The sequence below is a fragment of the Eumetopias jubatus genome, unplaced genomic scaffold (assembly GCF_037043125.1).
Source record: "Eumetopias jubatus isolate StellerSeaLion01/CBP00866 unplaced genomic scaffold, mEumJub1_p1.0 scaffold_1, whole genome shotgun sequence".
Taxonomy (NCBI): Eukaryota; Metazoa; Chordata; class Mammalia; order Carnivora; family Otariidae; genus Eumetopias; species Eumetopias jubatus.
The window spans coordinates 140,246,026-140,267,805 of NW_028274807.1; the positions used below are offsets into that span (position 1 = coordinate 140,246,026).

The 21,780-nt window shown below is 40.7% G+C and overlaps 1 protein-coding gene across 8 annotated transcripts in view; it reads right to left on the bottom strand.

Annotated features, from left to right (window-relative positions):
- Nucleotides 1–8,986: 8,986 nt before the first annotated feature.
- NEK10 (NIMA related kinase 10) overlaps nucleotides 8,987–21,780 on the bottom strand; it is a 211,689-nt gene continuing 198,895 nt past the window's right edge. For all 8 annotated transcript variants that reach the window (XM_088021316.1, XM_088021307.1, XM_088021301.1 and 5 more), the window contains 4 exons: nucleotides 15,185–15,293; nucleotides 13,147–13,199; nucleotides 13,001–13,056; nucleotides 8,987–9,035 (listed from right to left, as the gene is read on the bottom strand). In XM_088021316.1, the coding sequence (XP_087877442.1) occupies nucleotides 8,987–9,035; nucleotides 13,001–13,056; nucleotides 13,147–13,199; nucleotides 15,185–15,293 (267 nt within the window). The remainder of the gene's footprint in view (nucleotides 9,036–13,000; nucleotides 13,057–13,146; nucleotides 13,200–15,184; nucleotides 15,294–21,780) is intronic.

Below are 21,780 nucleotides of genomic sequence, written 5' to 3' on the forward strand. Positions count from 1 at the left end.
TCTATACCAGGACGGTGACACCAATCATATCCTTGGCACATGTACCATTAAGAGATTGTCAATCCACGCTCCTCATCACAAAAAATTTAGGTGCATTTTAATTTGGCCATTTATATTTTGCCAGGGGCTTGCGTGGTCTTCCCTAGAAGCATATCCCGAGTTCTGGGCTGGATTCACCAGGAAGTGCTGCCAGGAAAACTGATTGGTGAGTGGGGAAGTAAGGCAGGGACCGGAAGGAAGCCAGGCTAGGACACATTACCAGACACAGTTCCACGGAGGGTGACTGACTCCGTTCTCCAAGGGAACTGTGAAACAGTGACGGGCATACCTCGGAGCTGTCCCAGTCCGGGGTGAGGGTGCTGGAGGATTCGCTCCCCTGAACATCTCTGTAAGCGGTTAAGGGCTACCTCTGGAGAGTGGAGTTTCACCAGTGCCCGCAAACAAAACCGGTTCCTGCAACCCGAGGACAGGTCTCACCAAAGAGACCCGGATGCAGGCTGTCGGGAGAGAAGGCGCGCAGGAGGCCACAGGCACAGAAATAGTGCAGGGTCTGTGGACCTGGGCGGGTACAGGCTGATACTGCCCTGAGTGCCTTCCCTCTACCATGATGTTTAATTCTTACATCAAGCCTGGGTTCAGGAAGCTTCGAAAGTGGAATCTACTAGTGTCTACCTTCTACAGATGAGGAAGCTAAGCCCTAGAGAGGTTAGGTCCTTGCTCCGAAGTCATCCAAATAGAAACTCCTGGAGCTAGCATTCAGACCCGAGTCTGTGTGAGCCAAAAGCCCAGATCCTTAATCGTGTTTACCTCTTGCCTCGTGTGCAAATAAATTTAGGGAATTTTAGACTTTAAGTGATTTGTTTCTTGATCCTTGAACAATTCACAATATGTGTACCTATATCCTCATTATGAAAATTACAGCTGCTTTCCTGGGTTAAATAAACAATCTTTTTGCACATACCAAAGATGGTTAAAACATCTGTGGCAACATTGCACGGCTCGATAGATAAAACCAGTACATGAGCAAAATTAATTCATGCCATTTTAGTCTTCATATACAGTATGGCAGCAAATTAAATTTGCACGATAGGGACAGCTTCGTATAAAGCTCGTATATAGAGCAAAATGAATATGAAATTATGTGCTCGATCTTGAGAAGAGGGGACAGAATCTTTATACTTGGGTGCCATTTTCCTTTACTCATTGCTTATGGTGTATTTTTTTCCTTTTGATGTATTTTTTTAAGGTTGCAGTTTCAAGGTCGTATAGCTATATCAAGCCATACTCCGTAATTCACTTATTTAATCCCTGTTCTCTGCCATACAAACATCATCACTGAGAATAATCAATTTGTTCTCATTTGATAAAGAACTAAAATTAAAAAAAGGAGATTACCCTGCACGGAGTTTGAAGAATGTGGTTCTCCTGAAAGCTTCCCTGGCTTCTTCTAGAAGAAGAGTTTCCATTCCTGCTTCTCATGCCAGTGACTGAGGACTGTGGGTCTGCTGGCTGGGTTAGATTTGGTTCTCAGACAGCCTGCTGGAGACATCTAACTGAGTGCTAGGATGGGGACTAGAAATGTTCTGGAATTCAGGTCCTGTGGTCTGAAGTCATTTTCATGAGGCTACTTCACACAATTCTTCCTTCTCCAGGTGTGTTGATATTGTGATATTTCATATTTTGGGGTTTCATATATTGTTTCAATTTCATATATTGTGATATTTCATATTTCTCAGATCTCCTGATTCCTCCTGTGCCCTTTAGTGTTACATTCTGTGGCAGACATACCCTAAAGTGACCTCAGTGACCCATCTCCTTGTATAATCCCCTCCCTTTGAGTACAGGCTGCACCTGTGACTTGTTTATAACAACTAGAATGGGATGAAGGTGACAGGATGTCACTGCCCTGATTTGGTTGTGTTATAAAACTCTCTTCCTCGACAACGAGGAGGGAAAGAGATCAACTCTCCTGCTGGTCTTGAAGAAGCAAGCTGCCTTGATGTGAACTGTCTATGGGCAGGGCCATACGGCAGGGGATTACAGGTGGCATCTAGTTGCTGAGGCCTGCAGTCCTACAGACAAGGAACTGAAGTCTGCCAATAATCACGTGATCTTGGAAGAGGATTCCAAGGCTCGGATGAGACCCCAGCCCCCCTCCCATACTTTGATTCCAGCCTGTGAGAGGACCCTTTAAAACATGCTCAAACTTCGGACCTACAGAAATTTCAAGATATCTCTAACTGCTAAGTTTATAGCAATTTGTTACACAGCGATAAAAACCTGATCTACCATCCCACGTTCACGTGAGATTTAACCATGGGATCTGCTTTGGCTAATGGGAATTGGGAAAACCTGATGGCAAGTAGAAGCTTGACAAGGGAGTCCTGGGTTTCTGCACTGGCTCTTGCTGCCACCACAAAACACATCTGGGCTAGGTTGCCGCTGGAAGGGTGGGAGACGTGGAAGGTAAGAGACATGTGGGGGAGGGCTGACCTGTCCCATCTGAGTCCATCTAGACCATCCAGAACCAGGCAGCCTATCAACTGACCAGAGGCACGTGAGGGAGCCCAGCTCAGATCAGCAGAACACCCAGGTGACCTACAGACTCATGAGAAATAATAGATGCTTGTCATTTTAAGTCACTAAGTTTTGAAGTACTCGTTATACAACATTGGTGGCAGTAGATAGTTGCCACCAATTAGAACTGCGGGACATATTTGAGCATAAACATATATATGATCACCTTTCGGAGCTTTGTTTTTTTGTTTTTTTTTTTAATCAAAAGACTCATAAGCCTAAAGGAGAGATTGAGAGAGCTGGTCAGAGAAAAGTGACGACCATTTGCTATAAACTCTTGACAAAAGAGAGATTCTTTTCCAATAAGATTGAAAATACATTTTTAATTTTCTTTAGCATTTTACAGAGCATATTTAAGCAATAGCAAAAATAAAGGCCACTTGCATCTTTTATATAAATCTTTCATAGAGGCATTGCCCTTCTCTTCTCGCCCAGGGCCTCAGACCTTGCCACTTCGGAGCCTCAGTGTGCTCACAGCAGGAGCGTTTTGGAGGTTTGGGGAGGACAGACTCAGGTGCAGAGCAAGAAGTCCCTCATCCCTCTGCCTTCCATACCGCCCACCGTCACAGAGCTCCACACTGTCCCTCTAACGACACAGGGCTCCCCACAGGAAGCTTGGTAGCCGTGTGCTCCTCCAGTAGAAATGGGCAGCCAGGGTGTGCGCCAGACAGAAGAGAGGCCTGCAGATGGGACTGGAACAGAAACGGGTATGTGCCTGGAAGCTAAAGGAGAAGAAGCAAATTGAAGGTACTTTTCCATTCTGTGGGCACAGCGGGCCTGTGGTTGTCCAGAACACAGAAGCTCTGGGCCATATGAGATGGGGCAAGGGGTTGGGAGGGGCTGTACTTTTTTTTTCCCCCCCCAGAGGACAGCTCTGTTCTTTTTGATCTTCCCAAACTCACCACTGGGAACAACAGAATACAGGAAGCATCCTAATTCAGTTTTGATCCACTAAATGTCAGTACACAAAATGCACTCAAAAGATTTTCCTTTGAAGTGATTTTTGTTTGCCATTTTGGAAGAGCAAAATGATGGCATCTTTCCGTAGCCTGATTATCAACTGGTTTACTCACAGACAACTGAAATACATGGAAATGCTTCTTTTTGAATCCAGCCAAGGGTAAATGTATTCAGATCTGCCCACATTTATCTATTCAACGTCCACATATCTGTCCTGCAAAATTTGTTTTGTCAGACAAAACAGGCCCGAGGCCATGGATAAAAGAAGGGGAAGCAAATTTAGTGTCAGCGGCAGAAACACATTTGCTGCATGGCAGACACGATCGTGTCCTTGAGAGGAGTCTACCGTCTTTGGAATGCTTCACAGGGACCCAGTCCTAAGGATTGGACCAACACAATACTAGGGCGCCTCAGGAGTCCATCTGCTACTCTTCTGGGAGTTCAGCTCACTGGTGACAGTGCCGAGAGACCAGTCCATCAGTAACTGCACGTCAGGGAGAGACCCGACCCGCTGCTGCCAGGAGACCCAGCAGCAGGAATCATTCAAGTATCACGAACTGCTTGGCCCCTTGCCAATCGCGTGCCACCCTGGGACTGGCCTGTGGGAGGTGCCAGGCTCCGGGATACCACTTGCCTTCTGCTTGCCCTGTGACTTCTCAGCTTTTGTTTGCAGACTGTCCTATCCCCTTGACAGAATCATCTTTTATCTCTAACAAGTTGGGGTTTCACTTCTGAGTACTTAGATTTATTCGCCTCCCTCAATGTCATGTGGAGTTCATACAAATTCTTCATGCATTCCTTCTTGACATAAGGTATCCCTAAACCAGCTGCATTTCCTTCTAAACTCACTGAAGTATGAGGTAAACATACTTGTATGAAGGGCAAGGAAAGCTAAAATTTAATAACCATTCATAAGCATTATATTCCTTTCCAGAATTCTGACACAACTGGTGCTTGACATGTAGAACTAAATCATGGATTAAGGATATTATTTTATAAGTGGCCTTTGTGGTCTGACTTGCAGGTGCTAAAGCCTTAAGCTGTGTTCCTCTGGGTTTGTTATTCTAGTTCAAACCTCTCTCTGCTCGTTTTATGGGATCAGTTCATCACATGTTTGCAAAACCTTCAGCTAATTTTTCACTTGTGAGCTCACCACATCAATTCCAAGCATCTACCACACTTGCTGATTACCTATCAAAGTGACACTGGTTTTCTATAAACAACAAAACTTTTATCTTTGTTCTGAGGAAACAAAGGTAAGCTACTTCCAAATGACAGCCTTTACACAGTCCTGTATTTGCTATAATGAATGCACTTCTGTTACCTCTAAATACAGTTCCTGGGTACGGTGCAAAGCTTCATGGTACAAAATGAAAAAAAAAAGGCATCTCGCTACAGTTTGAGGAATAATATTCAGTCTTCGGTTGAGAATAGAGTTCACTTTTATGATAAAACCAATAAGCTTTTAAAAATGTTAAAAACTGGTTCCTTACTGCATGTATGTACTAAAAAAAAAAAAAAAATCTAACATAGCTCACAGACCAAGAACGCCGCTATGCTTCTACGGTGCATGATCTTCATCTTTAAAATAACTATTGCTCATGGACCCAGAAGACATGTAAATTTGCAATATCCATCAGTCACTCCGTCAAAATCATAAAATCCTTCCTATCCCTCTTGCAAATCTCAAAGCAACATCACAGCAGGGATGTAATCAGCCGTAACAGTTATATTTACAATATGTAATTTAACCGCAATGACACACATAAGAATTTCTTTCTTTATCACAAAGTTGTTTCCCTGAGACATTTGTGTCTTCCTATCAACGTGAAAAATGGCATCCAAGGGTAAGCATACTGTTAGTACATTTCAATGGAAAAGAGAATCTATCCAAAATTCTGTCAATTTCCATCAAAGGACACGATCTGGAAGATCTAAAGGTACATAAAATATACTTATTATCACATTTGGTTGTTGAACATGAAGAATTTCATGTTTTGACGGAATTTCACCCCAAGAGTCAAGGCCAACATAGGGAAGCACTGAGCTTCCCTTGCTCACCAGCCCTTCATAGCTGCATCTCGGGTTGCCGAGGAGCTGGTTCAGCCTGGTTCATCTGCATTGCCTCTCCAGCTGATGTCTGTTCATGAATACGCACCATAGAAAGAGTAAAAGGCAAGCAATAAAAGTACCTTACAAAGAAGTTTTTCCTGCCTTCAAATAGAAGCTGAAGCCATTTCTACAGGAATCCAGCGTATTTGCTGTACATGGTTCCAAAAAAAGAGAGAGAGATAGTGATAAAAATAATTTGCAATTCAGCAAATCAAATAGAGGGATGCGGATACTATGCATATTAATACTGATACAACTGACTAAACAATATTCTTGCCTTCCCACATCGTAAATATGAGTGGCGATTAACTGATGATATTGCTGGAATTGCATGTAATCAACCGGTCCTGTATGTGTTGTTGATCATCAAAATTCATAGTATTTAATAAGTCCTAGATGGTACCTCTAAGAAGATCTTACCTCCTGATCAGTTCCATCATTTGGGTAGACGGCATAACAGTGTTTCTTAATTAGGTTCTGCTTTAGAATGCCCAGAGTGTGCACACCGCCCAGTGCTATACAAGTGTCCACATTAAACTCGAGCAGCATTTCTCCAGCAAGATCCTGAAATTCACCCAGGAGCTGTGGGTCTAGTGTCCACGATACTCTTCCCTGGAGACCTCTAATTAAGTATCAAACATCTGGAAGAATACAAGGTTAACAACCAGCAAGCACATATACCTGCTGCAGTCACTTCCCTGAAAATGGATCATTTTGCTCTTAAAAAGCAAATTAAGGTTTCAAGTACACATATTCAGACAGAGTTGGTAGATCAAAACATAATTAACTGAAGCATTGGGTATCCAAAGTGATTTGAAAAGACTGATTCATGTTCTGTCCCATACAAATATTCAGTGACTGAGAATGAGATGAATTCACAGGGGTTTCATTGCACAACAAATAATTAACAATTATACAAGAGAAAGAGAAAAAATTTAAAGGCAATCAAGCAAAGATTATGAGCCTATTACACTCAAGTAACAACTTTGCACTAGAGGGCAGTTTGGAGAGTGAAAACAAGATGATCATTCTTGTTCTCTTGTGAGGGCAGTGAGCTTCTTGTCGGAAAGTCAAAGTGAGGGCTTTTGAAAAGGCAACATCGCTGTTGGGATGAGACTCCATGCACAAGAGGGATCCCTTACCAATGCCTAACTCTCTCTTAGAGGCCTGCTCTTGAGCTGGGAGAATGTGGATCCAGTGACTGGTAGTCCCCTATGAAGGGGATCAAATAGAACACATTCATGACTTTGGCAAAAGAATGCATCTGTCAGCATAGATCTGACAGGCGTAAAGCTGTTGAGATCCATTTGTTTATCTTTGTTAATTCGTCCGGGCTTCTAGCATAATAAATGCCACGTACTATGGTCTAAAAGAAATGGTTCGATGGAAATATTTTGTTCCCTTTCTGGTCAATAAGGTCAACTGTATGCATTCAAAAACACCTTCAAAGAAATCATTTCTCTCTCATTCTCTCTTTTTTACCAAGGTGTAACCTCTGAATACTATTCTTTTCTACACTTTGTTGACAATATATTATCATTTGAGAAAGAACTTTATTGTTCAAACTTTCATGCCAACAGCTTGGTTTATTTCTAGGTATTGGCTTCTATCACAATTAAAATTTATGCCCCTGTAGGCCTCTGACTCTTACACGATGAGGAAATGTGTCCATTCCATACATGAAAAGATATAAAAAATAATAGTGCAGGTTCAAATTCAGTTGGGCTAGGAATAAAAGTTTACCTGGGTAAATCAACAAAATCATAGCATTTTGATTTTACATGTACATTTCACATATGAAAGGAATTGGTTTGAAAGCTGAAACTGACATTTTTCATTACTGTAATTGCATCTGTTATTTTAAATTACAGTGTATTTGTAATCATTAGTTTGGCTTAAAGACAAAGATTCATTGGCAATTTTCAAAGGCATTACTTAAAGGAAATTTGGATATCCTTTAAGTGTTGAACATACAAATTGTAAAAGTGGTATGGGTTCACATTAAGAGATTTTCTATACTATACAAAAGGTTATTATTTTTCAACCACTGTAAATATATTGAACTAAATCCTGTTCGATCATACTAAAAATATATCAGTGTAAATAAAGATACCAGAACTCAGTGAGAAGTAAATAAAAGCATAATTTCAGCTTTCATATTACTAGTTATATAGAATTAAAATGTTCTTTAAGCAGTTAGAAGTGCAGCCTGACTTGGCAATAAGGGCATTTCTGGATATTACACCAATTATAAGCCAGTTGAAGAGATGTTAGTCCAATGAGAATCTAGAAAATTTTCATCATAAAGTCTCCCTACGTAGGAATGGAACACTCTTTGGCATTCTGATTTCTTGTTTTCTTAGGGATGTCTCAATGAATAAAGAAGGGACTTATATTTTATTATATAAATTGTTTTCATTTTAAATTCCCAAACAATAAAAATTTTAAAACAATGTAGGTAATTTTAGTGAGAAGGGACTTAGAACAAGGAATATTGCATCTCTTTCATAGATTCTATGAGCTCTTCAAAGTGCCCTAAAAACACTCTAAGTTTGATTAGCAGCAAAGCATTAGCCTAATCAAAACCTCTCCTCCCTCCCCCCATATATATGTATATATACACACACACCATACAGCAATATACTCTACTAGTCTAGCTTACATCTGACAATTTGACAGTTATTCCCAGAGGCTGTGCAAAGTTACAAATACTGTCTGCTGTCTTCAGGCCACGAGCACCCACTGGTTAAGAGCGAACCAATCCTTTCCTTAAAACAACAACCACAAAATTCAATCACCTATTTTGAATTTCTTTTAAAATAAAAGAAATGGGGGAATACAGTGAATTGTATTATTACAATATATTATTACAATGGGGCCTGTAATTTTCTCTATCCAAAACTATTTTATACACGGAAGGCTAGATGCCTTTAAACATAGTTTCTGCAATCCTAAATATAAAACATTCTATTGAAAAATATGACTCTTTTTGTTTGTTTGTTGTTGTTGTTGTTTCTTTTTTAACTTGGAGGAAAGTTCTGTGAGGTGCAAGTTTTCTCCCCACAGATGAATTTTGCAGCTTTCTTCTCCCAGGAGCACACCGAGAGCCCTGTCATCCTGTGACTACCACATCCAGGGAGCAGAGCCTTCCCACGCTGCCATGGCCACAGAACCTAGCACAGGACCTCCAGAGAGAGGCCCTGGAGGGGCCAAGGCATCTTGGTCTTTTCTTTTCCACACCCTTCCAGCAGCTCCCAATCCTTGGGCATCTGGTGGAGCTGAAGTCCAGAACTTGAACTTCACTAGGAAAACAAAGTCTGTTCAAAATGCAGGGTTTTCATCTTTTGGTTGGGTGATTCTTGGTCCCCCACGGATAGGAGTGATATCTAGAAGATTCAGAAGTGGGAAGAGTTCTCTATAGTCACATATATTTGACTTCACACATTCAACTTCAAAAGCAGTAGCTCAGGGATATATGTAAATAAATCCCAGTGAAGAAAAGATGATTCTAAACATAACAGGATGGGACATTTTTAGAACTAAAGCCACATTTTGCTAACATTGGCCACCTTGGTGCTAACAGGGTCTTTCTCAAATTATAAACTCCCTTGGAAATGATAACCCTTTATAGAAGAAAAATAAACACCCATTCAAAGTAGCTTGTAGTTTTAAACATTTAATTTACATGTTATCAGTTAATTGGGGGAAAAAGCAATGCCAACTGTAGATTTCTTTTTTCTCTTGCAAATTTTACTTCTCAATGCAGATTTCATTGTTAAAAATGTTAATGTGTACCCCTAAGTATATAAGGAGGATATGCCTGACGTCTATTCACCCACAGGATTCAGTTTTACTCTCACAAACAACAATGATAAAATTAAGGCATGCTAGGCTGTCTCCTTCTGGTAAGGAAGCTAAATGTTCATGAATGTAAAATATAATTTAATCATACATCCCTGCAAATGATCAAGAATAGAGCATGCTTTGGGCTGGCCAAGTCTGTTTTGAACTTGTTTCATTGTCTTTACACTACTGTCTTCCTCTCAACTCATTCTACCTCCCCTTCCCGGAAGCCCAGAAATGAGGGATCCCCCATTTTGCTTAGGGCTCCTTGCTGCTTTTTCTGTTTCTGTTACTACTTCCTTTTCTTAATGCAGCATTTTGTGCCCAAGACAATCTTCCTAACCAACAGTCCAAGCAGTCTCCCCATTATTTAAACAGTTGCAGGAACTGTCCCTGAAGATAGCTAATGGATAATGGCTTTATCCCGAGGCTTTCAGTTTGATGATGGCATCTCTCTATCCCTAACAAAATATTCACTCTGGGACCTAAGCTAAAAATGTGTCATGTCTTGCCTTCATGCTTTGGTTGCTGTCTGGGTGTTTGGTAGATGTGTGTAAGTTTGAACTGACTGTCTGAAGTGGTGAACTTCAGTAATACAGAAATGATGTATGCAATTCTCTGTGTGACCAACATCACTAACATTTTGCAATGATGATGACAGTGACAATAAAGATGACAAAGACAATGAGCACAACAGCAGATCTGGGCAGATGCTGGTGGCTGGTGGGGGAGTTAAAACTATGTTTCCCATTTCTAACCACAGTGCTAAGGCAGCTTTCTGATTTTGTGTTGCATGTGAAAGATTGAAGAAATACTGAAGTAAACGAAGTTAACGGATTTCTTACAGCACATCTCAGACTCTGTAATATGGTAATGTGTGTCAACAACCGCTAAAAATGGAAAACTGCACTTTCAGAGTTTCCCAAATATATTTGATCACAAAATTTTATTTTTCAGGGGAACATCTATTAGCATCTTTGATAATATTGGCTATTCTATGGAACCTATTAGGAAAAATACATTCTACTCATTCTAAATCCTTATTCATGTCCAGTGATATTTAGCATCCTCTTTTTGACTATGAAGAAATCATCACTGACTAGCTGATTTGATTCATATTTTGAAATTATGTGTATTTCCAGCTTGTGAACTCTTAGGTGCTTCTAAGTGGAGGCTGACTTATTTCTTGGTAATTAATTTGGAACACCAGTAAACAAGTGCTTTAAGCACAACCAAGGGTTATTTTTACTAGTAAACTGTGGAGAGTCTTCTCTCAAGATAGTCTATCGTTGTTACAAGAAGATGAAAAGGGAATTATCATGGATATAAGAAATTTTTGGGAGTGATTCACTTTAATTTGGAGCATTTTAGGAAAATTTTATCTATGTCATATCCAACATATTTTTCTTGAACTTGATCATTTAAACCATGTCTCCATATTCTATTCACAATTCTGAATATAACTATAAATAACTTTTTCTCCTCATTATTAGGCATCTTATTATCTATTCCTTAGAATAAGAAAATTTGCAATGTCTTTTAATATAGGAGTGCAGCTTTGGAAGTAGAAATAATGTTTGAATTTTTTGAAACTTAGGAATAGAACTGAAAAGGGATAAAAGTAAATTTAAAAATAAGACTAAAATTATTTTTTAAGGAGAAATAAGAGCTCTTGCAAGAGCTTCCCTAACTTCCTTACACACCTGGTTTTTCACTGATATTTAGTGTAGTTTCTGCAAAAATATGAAGCCATTCATTGCCCATGATCCTGAGTCTCTGAAAATATGTAGATAAATTATGACAAAAGTGACCTTTGCCCCCACTCCAAGCCAAAGGCACTTGAAATAATAAGGAGCTAAGAGTCAAGAACAAAGACACTCATCCTATCCATGGAAAGCTGGATGTACTCAGCCCAAGAATAGAAAATGAAAATGCAAAGTCTCTCCAGGGAAGGTGGGAGGAGAGCGATTATGAAGACAGTGATTTCTATTAATAATATACTTTTGGAAAATGAGAATTATTTATCATTTCTCTGTAGTTATCAATCACAACAGACCTAAATCTACACAGGAGGTATTTTGGAAATATATTATCCAGCCAAAAGAGCAAGCAGTTGAATAATCTTATGTGTGATTCATATGAGCAACTTGTTGAAATAAGTAAAAAAAAAAAAAAAAAAGTTGGAGACTAAACTAACCTCAAAAAAGAATCTAATTTCCACATAATAACCTAACAAGATGCTCTTGAGGCCTCTTTCTCTTACCATGGCTAATACCTTTGGAGACGCCATCTAGGATGACTGAAATAGTGGTCACAAGATAGCTTCAGCAGCGGGAAAGGAAAGCAGTTCCTTCAAGCCTTAAAGGCCACTTTGAGAGAACAAACTAAAGCAACGTGGAGCCACACAGAATGTGGATGTGGCTGCTTATGACCAGTTCGATGATTCGGTTATGAGGGGCCCCTCGGAAAAGTCAAGAGACAACTTGTGTGTAGACTCTGTCAGTGCCCACGTCCCCTCATCCACAAGCCTTCACAGCCTGCTGGCCTGCTTTCTAGCCACCAGCATCTGCATTTCTCTCCCTGAGGATTTCTCTGGCCTCCGGAATCTCTTCTGCCCACCCTTACACAAGGCCAGAAATGCAGGGGAAAGGCCGCAAACAATGACCCGTGGAAATGGCAGGACAAATACCCCAGCACCCTCAGCCCTTGAGTGGGATACCTCAGGTACGTGTTCTGTACTGGCTCTCAGATTTCCCCAGTGGGATCTAGCCCCACTCAGCCACAATGGTTACTTGCTTGAAAATGAAACCTTTATTGAATTATTTCTTCACTCCCCTACCAGTGTTTCCCAGAATTGCCTCTCAAGTAAACTAACTGTACTCAGATCTTTGTGGCCAACACTGTGCCCAACAGTAAAACACAGCAATCAGAACTGGACAGAAGTGATAAAACACTATATTTTTAGAGCACAAATAGTTCTTATATAACACCAGTAAGCTGAGGTTCCTTACTTAGGGTAAGCAAATGGCAATACATAACAACAAATCCTTTCCCATGAACGTATCTTAAATTCACCAGAAGCGATTCTTTGTTTAGTTGCATTTCCCCCTGCATTCTGTACAAATAATGGGTAGATTTCAATGATGGAAATTTGAGTTTACAGCTCTACTAGAAGGGAACAAATGCTTAATTAAAAAAAAAACAAAAAACAAAAAACACCCTAGAAATGCTTTTCCATTTCATTATGTTTCTTATTTTTTCTGGGAGTAAATTACCACTAAGCTATCACCCTTTCTTTTTCAAAAGAGAACCAGCAGCTGCATCCATTCAAAAGATGGGCAACACACATTCTACCCATGGTTGTATCTAGTCTAAGCCAAGATATTTTACAAAAGTATTTAAAATAAAAGTTGGGAAAAAAAAAATCTCTGAAATCCAGGATAATCAGATCTAATATCCAATGATCTCAATTGATCTTTCACATTTAAAAGGAAACTCTAGATCTCACCTGTTAGATGTAAAGTTGTAATAACCACTTTCCTCTAGGACTTCTTCAATTACAGTCTGAAGTAGAAAAAAAAAAAAGAAATTCAGGTTAATGATGAATTAAAAGCAACAAAATAAAATTGTTCAAAGGCATTGCAAAAACCTCACCTGCATCTGCTCATATGTTATTCCCTCCTCCAAATCAGAGCTGGTACGTAAACCTGAAATAGATAGGTTATGGCAAGTGTGACCCTCGGTTTACATTTTCTTAGTGGGATTTTGTTGACAATTACAACTCAGCTGTAGTGAAAACAGGGTCAATTGAGTCATGGTGAAGAGGAGTACTTCTAACCACATTCCCACATTCCAAATGATTTCGCTTTGAATATTCAAACTCTGTTTCTCTTCCTTTAATAACTGGCTGCTTTTGGGGTGGCCATCACAAAATAATACACAAAGATTTTGGGGCATTTCTCAGGGTATAAATTGGGCAATTAAGTTAGAGAGGCATGTGTGTGCACGCGCGCGTGCGCACACATGTGCGCCCATGTCTGTGAACACTAAGGACAGGTGAGGAGTATTCCCAGCACAAATGACCTGATGTTTTCTGTTTAAAACACTCTCCTTAAGCTACAAGCAAAACCAGTAAATATGTGCTAGAAAGAAAATGAACTCTTAGAGGGAGGCAGAAATAGACAGGAAAAGACGATGAAGACCTGGCCCTTTCATGCAACTGCCTAGAAGGAAATAAAGTGCACTTAGTGCCAGGAGGCAATACTTTCTTGGATGGGTGTTCTAAGGATGATAGACTAGCACCTCACCCAACTGAGCGCCGCCCAAAGCAATGTTGGGAAGCTTCCACTGCACTCAATCAACACTGGTGCATGCAGGGAGGTCCAGGAGCCCCCTCCACTTAGGATAGACAAGAGAGAATGGGTTGGAAGTGGAGGGGAGGCATGAGGCTGAGTCTTGGCAGCTCCTCTTCAAAGCTCTGGGCCACGGTGTTCCCCAAAGTGCCTGCAGAGTCTGCTGTGTGAGCCTGTGGCCAGCCTGCTGGGATGGGACTTGCCTGCTTCACCCCGGGATGCCCTGGATGTCTGTCTGCTCCCTCTCAGGCCGCTCTGAGATTTCCACTAGTACTCTTGGTTTCATCAGAATCGCTACTCTAGAGGTCTGGCCTACAGACTGACTGACCTGCCCTGGGGGTGCTTTTTAAAGCAAAACACTTTAGACTTAGACGGCAGTTCATCTTATCTTATGGGTTTCTCAGAGACTATTTTAAAAGTAATTCTGCCTACAGGCTGGCTTTATCCCAGGAGTCCAAGACGTAGGGAAAGGTTGAGAATTAATACATGAAACGATTTACCTAAACTGAGTGAGGGGATGGTGAGTCTCCCTTTAACCATCATTTCTATCCATGCCATTGAGTGATGTAACTATAGTTTATAGGGATTTGAAAATTATTTAGGATCTCTGAAACCTCAGAGTAGCTTGAAAACCTCTTCTGAGAGTTCAGTTATCATGAGAAGAGTTACAATATGCAGAGCCCCTGCTAATGGTCAAAGCCCTTTTTGTATGTTTACGCTGATCCTCATTATAACCTTATAGAGCAAGTGCCACGTTTACCCCCATTTTATAGGCAAGGAAACTGGGGTTCAAGAGGTCAAATAATTTGCCCAAGGTCAACTACTAAATGCTGGAGTTGAGATTCAAGTTTAGGCATCCAGGTTTTGAGAATCTGCACCTTTAATCCCTATGCTACCTAGCCTCCTTATGTGAGATTTATGCAAAAAAGAAAAACAAATTAAATATGTCTGATGTGGTTTCTTCAGGTAAGTTTCAAATGTTCTCCATTTTGATTATTCAAACTCTTCATTTCTGCTTTTTATCTCCCTGGATGCTTTTGGGCATTTGATTTCCCATGATCAGATAAGAAGAAATAAAAGGAAATATAATTCACCCACACAGAGTCTGCTGTTTGTTTATGGCATTAATAAATGATCAAGGAAGCTGCCACAACAGGGTACGATGAATCTCGTAGGGAATTTCTATATTCGTACTGTATATCCCTTCCAACTATTGCCATAGATTATCAAAATAAGCTCTATTTTTCTTTTAAATTGAAGATAATCTTTTAAGGATAGCTGTTGATCCAAACAATATATTTCTTTGTGAAAGCCAGATTTTCTGTGGTGAAGACCATTACCTGTTGGGTCATCTGGGGACAGGCTGTTTCCAGCTGATGAATGACGTAATGAATGGTAATCTGCTGTGAAAAAGTTGGGCTCAATCGGTTCTGGAGATCCCTGAGATAACTGTAATAGAAAAGGCAAAGCCACATGTTATTCTATAGCCAGAAGCAAATGACAGGAGACCTCTTTCCCTCTGTCTCGAAGCATGGAGAATTTAGTCCTTGTGGTTTTCAATCTCTTGTAAATAGGAAAGGCACATCTTCTTTTCAAAAGAACTTCTAAATTGGAAGCAGGCAAATTACAGTGAAAGCAAGGTAGACAATTCCCTGGTCACGTGAAAAAAAAAAAAACAACTCTGCACTTTATGGCTTTATGAGAGCAAGATAAAAATGGATAGAAAAATAATGGCATAGGCTTGGGATATCAAAATGTTCTTTGTATCAGGCATATGAGGAATAAACTCAATTATTCAGCAGAACAATATGCTTAGCCCACATCATCATTGTTTTTTTGTGTATCTCCTTTAAACAATGCCTTCTTGTTTGACCAAGGCAACCAAGTTTCTTAATATATTTTTCTAAATTACTATTAATTTTAATCTCCAAACATTAATCCCCAACACTCTCAAGAAGAGAGTAATTCACTAAATGAAAGACTATTAAGGTCCCAAATGTTTGATGCTCTCCCACAAAGCCGAATTTTTTAAGTGGAATTTTAGGCTATAAACATTTTTCAACCTTTTTTTACCTTTAATTCCAACCAGCACTTGGGCTGGTCAAGTTTTCATGTCTATATTAATATAACATGCTTTTAAAATGCCAATTCTTATTAATAAACCAAAAACAAATGGCACAGTCTTGACTATGCACTGGCAGTCACCTTGGATTCACATACTCTGCTCATGAATTAAAATACACCATTGTTCAATCACTTGAGAAAATTGGCAGTATTCATTAAGATTCAACAACATATGTCTACCGTATGACCTTGTAATCCCACTCTAAGGTATACACACAGGAGAAATGAGGACTTCTGACCCAAAACTGGAGAAAACCCAGCTATCTACAGACAGAAGAATAGATAGATTGTGGTGTGCTTATCCAATGGGATTCTGCAAAGCACAAAAAACAGCAACATGAATGAATGAATGAATGTTGAGCAAAAGAAGCCAAAAACACCAAAGAAGATGCAACATATAACTTCACATATAGGCACTTTCACAAGCATACAAAACTAACCAACGGCGATGAAGATTAAGATAATGATTATGTTGTGGCAGGGGGTGGGATTTGACTAGGAAAAGGAAGGCAGGAGCCTTCTTCAGTACTGGAAATGTTCTACCTAGTGATGTGGGTGGTGGTCACCCAGGGGAATATGTACATAGAGGTCCACGGAGCTGTACAGGTACCTCACCGGATGCATTCTGCATTTTATATCTCAATAAGAACATTTTCTATAAGCAGTTGATCATTATTCCATCTGTGTACTTTGGACACTACTAATACAAATTATTTCTGTGTTTTCCAGTCTCCATGTTGCCAACGAATACTACACTCTAGGAAAAAACTATGGTTCCATCCTTTTTTATTCTTGAAAATTTATTTTCCTTACTTCAATGACAACTGATAAAACTAATAACCCATCTGTAAAATGACAAGATCGTAAGATTGCAACACATTGCAGTGCAGGAGGATCTGATAGTCACACGCCTTAATAACATTCTCATTAGTGCTATTAGGATGCCACAGAGGTAGGCCTAAGCACTCTGTATTTCTCACAGCCAAGCTAGTAGGTTGCTCCAACTAAGTTTCTTACTGTGTCTTGTAATGCTGAAAATGATTTCCTGGTATTGCCTTCCAAATGACTTCAGATGGGATTGTTTTTCATGTGGTTGAGCATAGGAGTAATTTGGCTGCCTGAAATGCTCATCCTAATTATAGAAAGCTTAGTTAAGTCAACTTAATTATTAAATAAACACCTTGGAATCCTAACTCGTTCACAGTCAGGAAGGTGTTTAAAGCTGCACAGTGAAGTGTGTGAATTGTGAGGTAAAGAGGTCAAGATAGTCATTTTACGAAGACAAGGACAAGTCCTCATTGAGTCACACCTTGAAGAGAAGAGTGGTTGAGGATGCCAGTGCCTCTTACATTACAGTCTCCTTCAGCTTAAGAACTGCAAATCCTCAGAGGGATGGGCACATGGATGAAGGCAAAGACTAAAATTCATTGGTCTTGTGTTTGAATCCCAGATACATTTATTTTTATTCCAGAAACTTCTCAGAACTTCTTCTCGCAGTTCCGTTTTTTGACATACATATTCTTTCAGCACATCTTTTTTGCCCCTTACCCTGTGTCATGCTCCAAACAGGTTTTACGAAACAGATGAAAACTACTGAATCACATATACCAATGATCTATCCAGCTTATCAGCAGCATGCTGGGCACCAGGGAGGACACGGCAAAGATGTGGCTTGCTATTTGCCTGGGAAAATAGGCTAATGTGCATGAACAAGAGGGAGAATAAACAATGAAGTGTAAAATGAGGTGGGGAGTTCTAAGCTTCCAAAAATAAGTATGCTTCATGAAGACTAGCATGATTTTCAGAAGCTCTGTAGCAGAAACACTGGAGCTGAGCCTTGAAGGGTGGATTTGGGTGGATGCAAGGAAGTGAAAGAGACATTCCAGGTGAGTGGAACTTGGGGGCAAAGCCTAGGCACTGCCTACCAGTAGCAAGGTGATGAAAGGGATATGATATAAGTCCATGTTATAGAGGTGTGGGGATCTAGATTGAGAGGAAGGCAAATGCTGTTCATTAATTCAGCTGGGATTTTTTATCAACTCTTTGTGTGCCATGCACAGATCTAAACAATGAAAACAACCAATGGTGGCCAAAAATTGTACTCTTGGAGCTTACTGCCTAATTAAGGAGGAATATAGCTGTGAAATATCAACCTGAATATATGTGAAATTGCAACTGTGCTGAATGCATTGAAGGACAGGCCTGTGGTTCTAGGAGGTAACGGGCAGGTTTAACTTAGACAGTAACGGCTTTCCTGAAAAAATGACACAATGCTGAGAGCTGAAAGAATGATCAAGGATGGAGAGGGAAGATCTTGAAAGGCAGGAACACGACATTTGCAAAGACTCAGGAGGAGGCTGCATGGTGGACCGACGGTACCTGTGGCTAGTATGAGACCACAAAGAACAAGAGAGGTATGAGAGGTGGACCGGGCTTGGACCGAAAGGGACCGGGAATACCGTGGGGACGATATGGCAGTTTATACTTCGAGCCCCTGAATAGCTTTCTGTGTGTCTGTGTGGGTGCGTGTGTGACGCGGTCAGATTCCCATTTTGAAAGATCACTCAGACAACAGTCTGCATGGGGCTGGGGATGTCAGGGTAGATGCAGACCAGAGGAGGCTCCTGTGAATAATGCGGGCCTAGAAAGCTGAATGCCAGGGTTTAAACTGTAAGGCAGGAAACTGGAGTCTTCTAAGGTTTTTTTGGTATGCTAAAAAAAAAAAAAAAAAAAAAAAGCCTGTGTTTAGAAACTTGGTCCAGCAAGATGGATTGGAGAATTGGAGAACAGGAAGGTCAGCAAAGCAGCTATGATACCAACGTCAGAGAGAAGTGCTAAGACCTTGGGCTAGGTGGTAGCCAAGAGGAAGATCGAGTACACTCCCCTAATAACACCAGGAGCTCCTACAGCCACGTATTGAGTACTTAAACATTCTAGACACATTGGATGTTCTGTTTGGTTCCTATAACTACCTCTAAGGTGAGCATTATCTCAGGTTTACAGATGGGGACACTGAAAAGGGATTTGCTCAAGGATCATAGCTAGTAAGTGGCAGAACCAGAGCTGTAACCCAGGGCTGTAACATCAAAGGGCAAGCAAAACCACCTACATGAAAAAGATGCACAGGTGTTAATGACTTATGGGACAAAAGAAGTAACATGGAGCAGCGGAACATGACTGCAAGGTTTAAAGACTGAGCAGACGGAAAACGTGCCTGCCGTGATAGGGATGCAGACGTAGGAAGGAAGAAGAAGGTGGTGAGTCCAACTCTGGACACACCAAATAGGCAGGAAAAGGCTCAGCCCGTAGGGGGAATATGGATGCTACCACAGAATGGTTCAGAGCAGCAATCCTTGTGGTGGGCCAGTGCCTTGTGGGCCCTCTACTGCCTCGCAAACATTCAGCTTAAAGGGGTACTCCCACCTTTGGCATATATGTTCTCTTTGGAAGGATGTTTAAGACCCTCCTTCTGACCTGACATCAAAGGGCTCCCCTGCTCTGAATAAACATCTACAGTTCTAAAGAGCAAATGACCGTACACACTTTTGAACTAAAGCCAAGCAAATATTAAAGAGAACAGGCTGCATCACTGTTACTACCCCTCTGCCCCAAAACTCACTGATTTTGAGCAAGTATGGAGCAATTTTAGCACTTCATCGTCCAACTGAGAATCTAGTACTTTTTAGGCCAAACCTAAGTGAGAAACAAAAACTGTAATCTTCATTAAATTCCCCAAACTGTATCTTCTCTTCCATGTCATAAAATAAGGCTATCTTTGCTGCAGAACAACTACACCAATTGTTTGCAATCTAATCAGTTGAGGTAGAAAAGAAATGAAATAGCGTTAATGAAATTAGGTGCCAGAAGTGAGAAAATTTTTAACGTACCACATCACACGTCACTCACCAGTCCTCTGATCTTTTTTTCCTTTAGATTTTCCTGTCCTGTTCGACTGAGTTCTAACACGTTAAGACATAATATATTGTGTTATTTTTCATCTTTTCTAACCTCGAGCTCCTTTCTTTTTTATTAGGTTTTTATAGGCCACTTTGTTAACAGACATGTCCAGTATTTATACTCACTTTTCTCTGATTCGTAAGCATCCACACACGTATGCACGGGCACCTTCACAGGGATGGTCCATCATCCATGTCCGTGTGATGCACATCGCATCCCCACTTTCACCCCTACTTCCCCTGGAAGCAGCCTTGCTGCCGCGCCGTTTACATTTCTACCAAAGACCATCTTTCTAACAAAGAATTCTAAAACTCAACATTGGCTGGCAAACCACTGTTCTATGCTATTTGCAACCATGAGCTCATCCTCCCAGGACCTCCATTCAGACACTGAAGGTGGTATCCAGGGAGAAGATGAATAGTAATGGCCTGACCCCACTGGGCAGGAGAGCCCTGCTCTAGGAGGTTCTCCACTCGGTCCAAACAGGTTGGTGCTGGGCACTGCTGATTTATGATGCCTCCATGGGACCCTGACAAGGGCTAGGCAAATATAAGGTGTAGTTATTATGTGCATCAAAAGACATTAATGAAAGCATGAGGAGAGGCGCAATCTGCTAACTGGAAAAGAGCCTGAAACCTGGAGTTAGGAATTAAAGAGACTGCCAGCTCCTGAATAAAGGTAAGCTTGACCTTGCCGAGCTGAGTTAAAGTATAGAGATTAGGAACCAAAGAGAAGTGCTCGCCTTTCCTTGTAATTTCTTTATTTAAGAACAAGTGTCATTTCTCCTACAGAATTCCCCAGTCTGGATTGCCTGCTTATCCCCATGGTGTCATTGCACATGTTCTCTACTCCCATGTATCTGCTACAGGTGCATAGCTAGAGGTAGAGCAGGGGTTGGTAAACTTCTTCAGTAAAGGGTCAGATAGGAAATACTGACAGATTTACAGGCCGTGTCATCTCTGTCACGGCCACTCAAATGTGCCTAGAAGGTGAATGCGACCATAGGCAATACTGCGAGTGAAGGCAAGCAGTCATGTTCCAGTAACTTTATTTCCAAAAACCACAGTCTGCCCACTTCCAATATAGAGGCTTCCTCAGATGCAGATCCAAGCCTTTAGCAAATATACTTCATAGATGGTACTGCACGTCGATCAGGAGGCATATAACGTCCGGCTGCCCCTCTTTTTGTGACATGAGCAAGCCACTGGGGATGATGTCCGTCACCACTCACTGGTGAGTGACGTGCGATGTGGTACGTTATTAGATCCGTTATTAGAGGCTGCAGAATGGTGACGATTTTTATTCCTCTGGTTCTTATTAGCTGAAGGACTACTTTAATGAGAAACTTCCCCTCATCAATTTAGTTACCCTGGGATAGAATTCATAAGGCAACGGCAGAATAAATGTTTGATTCTTTCCTTTTATAAATAATTTTCAAAATGAGTTGGTTACTTAGCATCCTCCAAAGGAAACCAATGAGAGATTTTTCTTTTTCTGTCATGAACTCTTAGATGTAAACTTTAGTTAATGCTTTCAATCCATTGCAGTTATTATTCTTATTGATGCTCTAATTATTCAATAGATAGCCAGTGGGAGCCTCTTTAAGTTGGTTCCTGAGGTCCTTTTGACACATCCTCAGCTATCCTTGATGGCATCCTCACTACACGACCTACTATGTCAAGACATTCCACCTAATCTTTTAGTCCCTGCTCTACAGTGGCAATCAGCTGCATCCCCGAGGCTCCACGGGTGCTAAGGGAGCTCACTGCTGCTGGCTTAGTTTCTAGACAACTTAGTGAAAATATTAGGAAATCCGTGTATTTTTTAAAAAGATTTATCATGAATTCATACTCAT